Below are 12,428 nucleotides of genomic sequence, written 5' to 3' on the forward strand. Positions count from 1 at the left end.
AGCATTATGACTCATTTGTCATGCCATTGTTGTACCTCTACAAAAGCAGAGAACACCCCTCACACTCTGGCAAAGGTCACTATGGAAGCAAATGCAGGTCACAGAGAGGAGTGTAGGGAACCGCCCCCCCAATGCAGGCATTGCTAGTCATTCCTCACACTTGACCAGAACACTGGCCTCAGAACTTGGGGCAGTCCAAAGGCAGGCCAGTCTTCAAGCTATCCAAGATTAGGCACACACCGAGTCGCTGAGCTGACTGGCCAGTGGCAGGGGGAGAGGGAATGAATCCCACAGAACTGTCCCTCCTGGGAGCCCTTCCTATGCATCAGAGCCCAGACACACAGCCATCCTCCCGCAGCAGTAGCGTGGCCTGGGAGCAGCCTTCCAATCTCATCTGTAGTCTTCTGAAGCAGAGGCCATGCTGAGGCATTACAGATCTTACCCTAACCCCAGAAAACTCCATGAAGGTCTTTAGTTCCAAAAGACAGAAGTGTTTGCTGGCCCAGGGCACCAGGGCACGGCTCCATGCCTATCACACACCAGCTCACTTAACCTTTGCATCAGGTTAGGGTGCAATGTCATCGCCCTGAATTTATACTAGTTCATGGGACGGTAATGTCCCATACTTGTCAGTCTAAACTCTGAAGAAGAAAAGGTCAGGCTCACACCATTCTCCTTCTGGCTCATCCTCCTGACTCTAATGACACTCGGAGCCTGGGTCTTGCTTAAAGAATACGTGGGACATGTTCTCCACAAGGATTCAAATACCAGCACATGCTCTTAACATTCAAACTCCAGCCAAGTCTTTGTGAGGCTCGGGGTTACCAGAGAGTTGGACACTCTGCACACACAATAGGTTCACTCGGCTGGCAGCGGCTGTTCACCAGGCACCACACAATCTACCTACAGAGTAACAGCTGTCAGCAGGTCGGGCTCACAGTGGCTGTGCTATAAATGATGTGCTTCATAGTGAGTGGCCTGGCTGCCACCAGAACAATGATTAGCAAAGACGGAAATGTCCTTTCCCTGGCCACTTTGCCCTAGATGCACTTCACTGGTATCAAGAAAAGATAACCAAGCTGCGGTGAGCGCAAAAAATGTGTGCTCGATGCAGCATATGATGCTTACTTAAATGAAAGAGCTACCTTAAAAATAAAAATACAGCTCCACTCTGGATTTCTTTTTCATCTGTTAATGAAAGTAATCAACATGTTAGAAATGCTGTGGCTGGATGGAAGCTGGCCGCACTGTAAGAGAAACCGCAAACGGAAGCAGGCGCAGGCACAGGCACACGCACGCACGCGCGTGTGAGTTTACACGTTCTGTACTGGGGCGAACACGCTTTCGCTAAATAGATTGCTCTTGCACTCGGCAGAGTGGGAAAGCTCTCAGCAGTTGACACGTGTCATCTTTCTGTTTGGATCCTAGAGAGAGCTGTGGGTAGACAGACGCCGACTGTGTAGGGAGCTGAAGGTGGAGTCACAGGCAACAGAGAACACTCTAGATCGCTGCTCACAAAGAGCAGAGCATGGCCGCCTTGCTTCAGAATTGATACGAGAAACTGTTAAAAAAACACAGACTTCACGGACCCCACTCCAGACTCACAGGTCGCGGGGACATGTGTCTCCCTAGGAGAGTTTGAGAATCATGGTTTCAGACACATCTGTCTCTCCTTTGTTGAGACCAGGACCCTGAAATGGCAACTCTTTTTATTAAGACAAACAGAAACAAACCATTAACCTGCTGGGGGGGGGGGGGCTCTCAAGCTTCATTCTAGGGGGGCAATAAATAATTTGGCCAGAGAGAAAGCCTCACCGAGGACCTGTGATGTGTCCACTGTGCCCACACAGGCAAAGCGCACACTCAGACCAACGTCCTCTCCTTGTTGTAGCCTTAGTTCACCTCAGCGTCTTAGTCAGCACTGTCTTCTTGTCACCAGACTCCGATCGCTGTAATGACAAGCCTGGCCACCAACCAGTCCCTACTGGGTACTTTTTAATTTCCTGTCTCCTTTGCTACAAGGCCCCACTGAGGGATTTCACTGTCCGCAGGCGCTTTTTCACCTTCCTCCACTACTCTGCAAACAGCAGTGCTCGCAAAGTCTAACACGGGTCTTGTGTTCCTGGAACTCTCTGTCCTCTGGACCCTTCCTCTCTATCTTCTCCTTTTTCCCCTCAGCTCCCTCCTCGCCATGAGCTGCAGTTCCCAGCCCTCCAATCACCCACAACTGTCTCCATTCACACATGCCACAGATCCTCACTAGGCCAGCCTCCCACGCACCTTCCATGTGACCCTCCTGAAGCCCTTTTGGCTTACGGCACACGGCAAAACATATCAGCATCCTAGGACCACAGCTTGCACGTGGTCCTAAAAGTTTGTCTCCTAATTCCCCCTCACGCCAGCCCCCACCCCCGCCTCTGAGCCTACTGTCGCTATATCAGTTGGACCTTGCAGCATACCATTCTCTCTTCACAAACACTAAGGCACAATTTAAGCCAAAATCTCTTCTGCTCTCAAAGACTCAAGGGACTCCACATTGCCTGCAACTACGCTGGCATACCACAGTTAGCTGTTGGCATGAGCTGAACCTTTGTCGCTCAAGACCAGTAAGGCACCATTAAAAAGTATGAGCACAGGGCTTTACACATGGCCTCGGCTCCACATACCTATTTTAACCTTCAAATCGCCTCTCATAAGACCTTTCACTGTGCTGACACCTACCTGGGCATCATTTCCCTATTACTGCTGTTCTGGCTCAGGTGTCCCAGATGCACCACCTGACCCTCAGTGCAAATGTTTACCAAACGGCATGAGCCCACGATGGACCACTGAAAGAAGAACCTGGAGAGGGGATGCCAGAGAAAGGGAGCTGTGAAAGTCTAGGCAAAAGGCAGTGCTCACTAGGGGAGGATGAGGAGGACAGGGGTGATGTCACCAACAGTAACAACACTTGGCATTGGTGATGCCCGGCCCTCATCTTTCCTACAGCATCCTCCTAGGAACTGGTACAACCTGACTGGTTTGACAACCACCACAAGCCTATGAGGCAGACACTATCATGGCTAGTCTTCTCACTTTACAGAGGAAGAAACTAAGGCACAGAACATGCAAACCAATGACTGAGAACAGGAAGAGGCTCAACATGGTCTATGCACAATTAAAATCTCCAGACAGGCAGGCCTGGGAGGAGCTATAAAGCCCCTGAGCCTCCACAGCAGGAAGTACTGTCCAGGGGCGGAAGGGCCTAGAGCTGGAGAAGCAAGTCCTAGGAGTCGCTTCCTTAGAAAAAGGCTTTCCTTCTGTGCAAGAGGACAGAGACGAGATCAAGGAGAGAGAGAGAGAGAGAAAAGGAGAGACCTGGGAGCAATTGCTGGCAACATTCCTATACAAGGAGGGAAACAAGCAAGGGTGAAAACTTGGTCAAGAGGGGGAGCACCATGGTCCAGGCAGCAGCACTCCCAGGGCAGCTCCACAGCAGAGCACTTCTGCCCACTCACTGTTACAGGGCTTAGGGGTTGGTCCTCAAATCCATCCCACCTCCCCCATCATCCAGTTGGTTACATGTCCCCATCCCCAGGGCAGAGAATAGGGTTAGAGCCACAGAGATATCAAAGACTTGTTTACTTGTGCAATTTAATTTTTTTTCTAAGTTCTAGTTTTAGAATACTGTGTGGTTGAAAACAAACACCATCCCCCGCCCCTCAGTATCACCTGCATCTAGTCACCCCCAAGAACAACCTCAACATCGACTCCTGGGGGTTCTTAGGTAGGCAATGATGCACTGGCCTAAGAGCAGATATGAATTCTGTATCTAACCAGAGCTGCTGCGTTTGAAGCTCCTTCAGGTTAAGTGACAGGATAAAAGCTCCAAGGGAGGACCGCAGAGGAGAGAGACAACCACTTGGAAGAGCCAGAATCAATGGAAGATGTTTCCGCTTTGGGATGACACTTTAGTTATACTGCTTTGACATGGGAAAGATTTCTTTATTTTAAGCAACAAGGTCATACCTTCACTGGCTGCATGAACTACAGCCAATGCTTTCTGCATACTGACTCTAGCCACGCCATCATTCAGTACTTGGTTTGGAAGCTATCCCCAGTACATGGCCCTACACTAGCCGTGAGACACAGAAGGACCACCCCATACACGATGCTTTCCCATGGCCCCACACTAGCCCTGAGACACAGAAGGACCACCCCATACACAACACTTTCCCCACTACGGGTCTGCAGCTAACTGCAAGAACTGGGAAAAATCACACAACTTTAAAATGTGTATCTAATCCAGTGGTTCTCAACCTTCTCAATGCTGCCACCCTTTAATATGTTGTGATGATCCCCCCTCCCCCCACCACCACAAAATTATTTCATTGCTACTTCACTTGCTACTGTTGTGAATTGTAATATAAATATTCGATATGTGGGATATCATATATGTGACCCACAAAGTGGTTATGATCCACAAGTTGACAGAATCTCTTTAGAAATGTCAAAGGTGCCAAGAGAAAAGGGACCTCCCCCTCCCTGACAGCCACATTCCTGCTTCTCCTAAACCTATCTCACCCGAGAGTCCAGTCTCATCTAACCAGATGGCACCGGTGAGAGAGGAAGACAGTGGGCTTGGTGACCAAACGTGCTTGGGGAAAAATCACATGACAACACCCAATACCCTGGCACAGGCAGGAGAAAGTCAAGATTTCTCTGCAGGCTTTTGCTGGCGCTCTCCAGGACACCTCAGCTCTGCCAAGTGCATTCCAGAGCTTGCTTCACATGCCCAGTCCAGCGAAGGCCTTTGCATTTGCAATGACTTCACACTCAGCCAAAAGTAAACACGCTCTCCACTTTTTCCATGGACAGATACTAACCCCAAATTGTCAGTGTTGGCCTCTCTCTAGTCCAAATGGAAAGCCACCTTTCCCAAGAAAATAAAGCCATTTTAACTCAATGATACCTCTTTGCCACAAAAGGAAACTTTGCTGAAAGCTTCCTAGAAATTATTTATCGTTCAATCATGCAGGACGCTCGGCTCAAAGCCTAACAATGGAACAACGGCACTCAAAGTACTCACAACTGATAGTCCAAGAACGCTCGCTCTAACCAACACCTGCTCTCAAGGCTTCCGCAGCCCATTTGTAACACAGGCTGCTCGTTAGATCCGCAGCTCACACACCCATACACACACACACAGCTCACGGTCGCCTGATTGGAATATTCTTTCTGAAAGTAGACCGTGATAAGGCAGGTGCTAATTTAAATAAAAAGCAAAATGGCCGGGAAGATCCGAGCCATGTCAAACTGTAGCGCCCAACAAACATGCATCTTCCTTCCCTCCCACCTCCCGCTTCGACGCCATATCATCCAAGTCCAGTTGTCTCACAAGTAGTAAGAAACGAACGCAGAGGCTCAAGGCTTACCAGGTTGGAGTTGGTGGCGTTGGAGTCATCTTCTGGAAAGGGAATATAGATTGCTAAGGCCACACAATTGGCAAAAATGGTCAGTAAAATAATTATTTCAAATGGTCTGAGAAAGGAGTTAAGGAAATCATTGGCACCATTAACACAAGTGAAACAAACATACATCTATATATTTCCTAAGTGAATCAAAGATTCGTAAGAATTCTGTTTAAACAATGCATTCCAAGCCCCTTGTATTTTGAAAAGAAACATATGCCTTTTAAGTGCTTCTAGTGGACCCCCGCCAACATTTTTTCCTAATATGTCAAGAGCAGTGGAGGCCAGTCGCGTGCCAGAGTAAACACAGATTTCTAAATACTTCTTCCCCTCTTTTATTTATTTAGATTACATTTTATTTCATTTTCCCTCATGTAGGCTTGGTGTAAGGAGCTCTGTCTGCCCCCAAGGACTGCCCCTAGGACCCCACTTCCACGTGGCTCATGAACTGTCACCAATGGAGCCAAGCATACGTGGGAAGAGAGAGCATTTTGCCTTTCAGTTTTTCAAAGCAAAGTCAGAGTGTGTTACCTCCCTGAGGCTTAGGACTCCCCAGAGCCAGGTAGGATGTGTGCTGTGGGTTCAAGGGTAGGGACTGTCTCCCCTTGCCAGTTCAGCTCTGCCTAGGACATGGTGGTACCCTGGGTATAGAGCATCAGCCCAGGGTCCACACACTAGTAACAGCATACTCTGACGCCCATGGAAACGGCAGGACAGGACACGGTGAGCAGCAAGCTAATGTGACCACACTCTTTTGCTGAGGCCACACCACACCCATCACTGAAAGCAACAGAGACTTCACAGAAAGTCCCAATCAATGTTCCCACAACCAAGTTCCTGGCCTCTTTCACAGAGCCTCTTCCAATTAGCTTCCTGTTGCTATTTAAAAAAAAAAAAAAAAAACAAACAAACTTCATAACCAAAACCAACTTGGGGTGAGGGGGGAAGAGTTTATTACAGCTTACAGCTTCTATCATGAAGGGAAGTCAAGGCAGGAACTCACACCAGGAATCTGAGGCAGGAACGGAAGCAGAGGCCACAAGGATGCTGTTTCCTGGCTTGCTCAGACTGCTTCCTTTCTTTTCTTCCTTTCTTTCTTTCTTTGTTGTTGTTGTTGTTGCTGCTGCTGCTGTTTTTTTTGGGGGGGGTGTATTTTTCTGACACAGGGTTTCTCTGACTAGCCCTGGCTATCCTGGAATTTGCTCTGTAGACCAGGCTAGCCTTGAACTCAGAGATCTGCCTTCCATTGCCTCCCAAGTGCTGGGATTAAAGGCGTGAGCCACCACTGCCCCAGACTGCTTTCTTATACACCTCAGGACTACCCGTCCAAGGGTGGCCCTGCCCACAGTGAACTGTGTCCTGCCACATCAATGGCTAATCAGGAAAATTCTCCACACACTTGCCTACAGGCAGATCTGATGGAGGCGTTTTCATAACTGAAGTTCCCTTTCCCCGGATGACCTGACCTTGTGCCAAGTTGATTAAAAACAAACAAACAAATGAAAAAACTAACTGGCACAGACCCTAATGAGAGGAAGGGACTAGATGAAAACTGCAGGGTAGAGGGACCAACTGGACTCTCTGACAGAAGTAACAGACGTCCAGTCAGGAAGAGAACCTAGAGAGTGGCTGGTCCACATCATCAAGGCCCAGAGAAGCTAAAAAATACCCCCAAAGCCCCATAACAGGTGGGTGGCCATGTGGCACAGGAACCAGATTTCCTGCCCACCATGTCCTGTGCTCACCTCATGCCATGAGCTTCAGGCTTGGATTCACAGGTCTGCTAGGCTAGGGCACAGAGTTCTGCACTGGGACGGAATCTGAATGACACTTTCTAAGATGTGCTGTCCTCCACACAGGTCTTGGTATCACAAGATGACACATGAGAGAGCCTGACAGACCTTCCCTTCACAGGTACACCTGCCCAAGATCCCCAGAGGGCAAGGAGCAGAGCCAGGTCCAGCGCCCAAACATAGCTCTAGGTTCACCCTTTACTGCCTGCTGCCCTGAGGTGGCCAGGATCCAATGGCAAATGGGGACAGGGGTTCATGTTAGGGAGGTGACAGCAAGGACAGTAGCACTCCTCCAGAGCCTTCATGTCGAGCTCTGTGATGACTGAACTCCCCCTCCCCGCCCTCCTGCGAAGCACCTAGAAAGAGACAGTAGTCTCTACTGCTAACGGAGGGGACTGAAGCTTACAGAGGCTGTGCTGCACCTGAAGTCATCAAGTGAGCAGCCAGAACAGGACCCAGACCCAGAAAGTAGGTTGCTGAATCTGTTCTGGGACCACTTTGTGCTGATCTCCCTGAGGTGGCCTTGAGGGCATTTCAGAAAGCTAGCTCTCTTACTACATCCCCGCTTCTTAACCCTGACCCAACCTGCTCAGCCCAGGCTGCAAGGTTCCATTTTCATTGTCTGGTGCACTGTGAGGAAGGGGCACAGGAAGGCCACTGAGCCAGACTCCATGAATATCTACTCATCCAATGTCCCCACTGCCTCTACCAGTCATGGAGCCAAGCTCCAAGTGTTTCCAGTGCTGCCCCCACCTCCCCTGCCACATGCACACATCCACACAAGCAACCCACCCATCACCTGAGGAGCTTGATGTAGCTTATTCCATCCCTACTGGTAGTCAGGTCTGGGCATGGATGCCGTATCCAATGTAACTCCATTATGCTCAGAAGTTAAGACGTGTGTCCATGGTGACAGCCCCACATTTCAGAGACATATTTCTAAAGGCCCCTCTACTCCTTTCTGTGTATTAAAGGTAGATACATATTGTTATAGATGATGCTTTCAATTTCGGTTATACCGTAGCCTGGCCTGGAGAGCTCTGTAGAATGTCTATAAGGTGACTAGTGAGACCTTGTGGCATCTAGAATTTGATAAAACTTTCCAGGTGATTCCAATGCAGAGCCCAGTCTGAGAGCCCCTGTCCCCAAGCCCTAAGCCAAGGGCTAGAGCCACTGACCACTGTGTTCCCATGCACCTCCTGGCCCATCCACACTAGGAAGAAGTCAGATTGTAAGCTACCACAGCACCATGGTCTAGGAAAGAAAGCTGTGAAGCAGCATGCAGCGGCAGCAAATCGGCACAGAAGTGGGTCCCAGGCAGCCTCCATACAAGTTCATACCCCACACTGATCACATGAGTTTCCTCTAAGGTCACCTGTGGCAGATTGAGTGTCCCTTCTCTCAAGTGCTTGGGACCCAAAGTGTTTCATACTTAAGACCTATCTGGATTTTGGAGTCTCTGAAGATTCATGGAAATCTAGAGGATGGGACCAGGTCTGAACTTGAAATCACTTGTGTTCCATATACACCTTACACATACAGACATCACAAACTGTAGTGCCTGCGTTTTGGCTACAACCTGTCACATGAGACCAAATGGACTGTTTTCCGTTTGCAGAATGGATGTTGATACTATTAAAGTTTTAGGTTTTAGAGGAATTCAGATTTTCAGATTTTTGATCCAGGGATGCTCCAACAAATTCTAGGACCTTGTCTCATGAATTGATGACTCTTAAGAGTCTTGGGTAGGTCTAGAACCCTAACTTCCACCATTAAGGCAGTAAGGATGAGATAGCCTTAACATCAGCAGCTCAAGTCTATGCCTAGGAAGCCCCAGAGGGCCAGCCCCCAGGTGCATGGCCAAGAACACCTCGGCCAGCCAGAGCATAAAGGATATTTCCATTCAACGATGCTTATGCATGCCCTTCGGATGGGGTTCTTCAGCGTCAGGCAGAGCAGAGCGCGGGGTGGCCGTGTGGCAGTCGTGCCACCCTGCTTCTTGGGTTTTCCATACTGCTGCCGCTTCCGCTGTGTGGAACTGACAGTGGAGATGGTCGCGTTGCCCGCACTACCCATTAGCTTGGCCTGCCGGGCGGCATCAATGGCTGCCTGCCAGGACAGTGCTGCCCCTGGCGTTGGGATGTGCTCAGGGGCGAGCCCTGCAGCTGCATTGGCATTCATGTTGGCATGAGCTGGGCGTGGGCTCCCATAGTTGGAACCTGCAAGGAAGGAAAAGACAACAGTTACTATGGTGAAAATAGGAGCACTGGGGACACATTTTGGATTCCAGACACAATTTTTGACCAACCCCCGCCTCCCTTTTTTTTTTTTTCAAGCTATTGAAGGGACTTGGGGAGTGACATACAAAAACACTAATATGTATGCTGAAAAACACAGCCAGGAAATCTATTCCAGGCCCTGCTTGACCTAGTTCAGCTGAATGACCTTGGACATGTCACTCTCTTCTCTGGTCTCACTGACTTAGACAAGAGGCGAGGCATGTGCTTTCATGGCACTGAGCTGGTGAGAAAGGGTACAGGGAAAGGTGAAATTAACACAACATCGGGGCCTTAAAATACATATTTATACGAGCATGCAAGTAAAAGGATACTCATTTACATACAGTGATTAAAGAAGGAAAGGAGGAAAATGAGGGTAAGATACAGGAATTAGGAGGAAGGAAAAGTGAATGAGTGAGTGATCACACCAGCCCAGAGATGACACTGCAAATACACAGCACCCTGAAGACTATGAAACGCTAAACTCTGACGGAGCATCAGTAGCAAAGATAAACACGATGCAGGGAGGGGGTGGGCTAACGTAAGCTCATATCCAGTGAAGTGACCAGGATGTTGATGTCCCCCTCCAAGACCACACCTATGTGGTCCCAGGGAGGCACTATTGGGAGAATAGAACCCTCATGGTAGGGCCTTCCCCTAGCCTCGTTCTCCTACCATTGAGGTGATTAGGTTAACTTGGTAACTTAGCTACCGCTCAGTTAAGATGAGTCAGTTATCTGTCTCATGCAACCAAAAGCGACCCAACCAACAGGCTTGCACAGTGCTCAGCACGCTTGCTGCTTTCCAAAGTCTATGCCCGCACCATCGCAACAGCAACAGACAATAAGTTTTGACTGGAAGCCAAAATGATTGACATCAGTATCCCTAATACTGGTGAGAGGATTCTGAGACTTTTCTGGGCCCAGCAGGAAATTTTATCATGATAGATTGTCATTGTCTCCTTCGGACAGAGGGGACAAAGTAAGGAAGGCACAGATGCTATGTGCCTATCATCACCCATCGACTATCAAGGCAAGTACATCAGGCCTTCCTCAGTAGCAGCTGTCATCAGCCACCTGCACAGCTTGTGTCTGATAACTGTGGCTTTAGACTGTTACCTCATCCCACAGATCCCTGTCATACCTGCCTCACCACACACTCCCTTCCACTCTCTTCCCTTCCTCTGCCCAGCGGCTCCAGGCAGCTCCCGCACCTCAGGGACACAGTAGAGTTACAAGGATATCAGGCTCGTGAAGAATAGAGTGAGAAGCCTCCTCTGTCACAGCTTGTCACTGTTTGCCCTGCTCTCGATACATAGATGCTGAGTATAAGGAAGGCCCCTAGAGGGCCGGGAACGTAGGCTTTGTTATTAAGGCAGGAAACTGGGAGCACGCCCTCCTAAGCAGCAAGTGTCTTCATTCAACAACGAAGAAGATACAGGAGCATATGACTCATTAGAGGTCACAAAACGAGACCATAGAAGGCTCTTCATCCAGGGCTCGCGGAGAACTGCCGTTCTACACTCCTCCTCCCTCACTTGTTCAACGTTCCATACACAGGCACACACATGTGTGCACACAAGCAGGCAGAAACATATGCACCTCCTCCTGGACCCCTGGGTTGAGGAGAAAGTGGTGAATGTCCACACTCGATGAACAGCGTCTCCAACACTAGCACCTGTGGTGACTTTCCAGGGTACCTCTCTGGTGACAGAGTGGAAAGTATCCCTGTTTCTTCTTCTTCTTCCTCCTCCTACACTCGAGTGACCAAGTTCAAAGTGACCCTGTGTCCCATCTTGGTTTGCCAAACTGGGCTATAACTTAATTCTCCCCAGCTCTGCTCTGTCTGCGACATGCAATTTTGACTTTGTGAATTCTATTTGGCACTGACAAAACTTAGTGGACACTGTTTTAGCTCTTGGACTTATCTTCCCCGACGTCTATAAAAAGCAGCCATACTCCCCTACTGTGAGCCTTGCACATCCCAATTCCCTGTTCCTGGCAAAGCATCGCCTTCCTTTCTCTCATATCAGTTGCCTGTTCACAAGCTAAGCAGTGCCAGGGCTTTGGGATGGCTCTTAAGAAGGTGGAAAGTCTCAGTGTGAAAACCAGCAGGGGGTCCTGGTCACCTTGAGCATAAGGCAGGGTCTCCCTGAGCAAGCCAGCGGGAGTGGTTCCAATGTCCAGGCCACTTGGGTGGACTTCTGAGCACCCTCACACTCAATAGGGTTCATTATTTATATTTAGACCCACTCCCAGAACACGAGGCTACCTCTGAAGCATGCCATCTGGAGAAAGCACATGTTAAGAGGCCTGAGAGCACAGGGGAGTGGAATGTCAACCTCTCCCTCAGCAGAGGACATGAAAGCAGCTATCTCAGAACACTGCTGTAGCCTTAAGTGATGAAGGGCACTCCCACCATAAGTGGCCACATGCAGGAAAGAGAGAAGTGTATTCTCCAAGGTCAGATTCCATGAAGAATAGACCTTAAGGTCCCTGTGACCTTGAGTTTTCCAAGATGCTTTCCCATCCAGATCTGAGGTTCTAGGAATGTTTCAGGGACAGTTGCAATGAGAAATGCAACTGTCTATGAGTCCTAGGAGTGGGGAAACCTCCATCTCTGTAGCAAGGACTCTGAACCCAGAGTAAATACCATGAAGGTTAAGGCAGCCCACACTGTGTCTCTGATTTTTTTTTTTTTTATTACCACCAAGTCACCACCCAATCAATGCAAAGAACACTTTTCAAATTATAAGGCTGATTCAAAGCTTTGCCTCATGGCTGCCAGCTGAACTGATGCCACCGGCTAAGTCCGATCTGGCTCCAGTCTCACTGGGCTATATCCCTTGATGCTCTGGTGCCCAAGAGAACCCAGAATAGCAGCTCAGCAAACCACATGGAGACATG

The 12,428-nt window shown here is 49.1% G+C and overlaps 1 protein-coding gene across 38 annotated transcripts in view; it reads right to left on the bottom strand.

The window, feature by feature from the left end:
* Positions 1–12,428, bottom strand: part of Cacna1c (calcium voltage-gated channel subunit alpha1 C) — a 638,839-nt gene that overhangs the window by 488,943 nt on the left and 137,468 nt on the right. For 17 of the 38 annotated variants that reach the window (XM_051155207.1, XM_051155204.1, XM_051155196.1 and 14 more), the window contains exon 1: positions 5,415–6,142. In XM_051155207.1, the coding sequence (XP_051011164.1) occupies positions 5,415–5,579 (165 nt within the window). In that variant the 5' untranslated portion in view covers positions 5,580–6,142. Of the gene's footprint in view, positions 1–5,414; positions 6,145–9,138; positions 9,463–12,428 lie in introns of those variants that run through there. The other 21 variants (XM_051155214.1, XM_051155212.1, XM_051155213.1 and 18 more) reach the window with 5 other exon arrangements.

Source organism: Acomys russatus, chromosome 13 (assembly GCF_903995435.1).
Source record: "Acomys russatus chromosome 13, mAcoRus1.1, whole genome shotgun sequence".
Classification (NCBI taxonomy): Eukaryota; Metazoa; Chordata; class Mammalia; order Rodentia; family Muridae; genus Acomys; species Acomys russatus.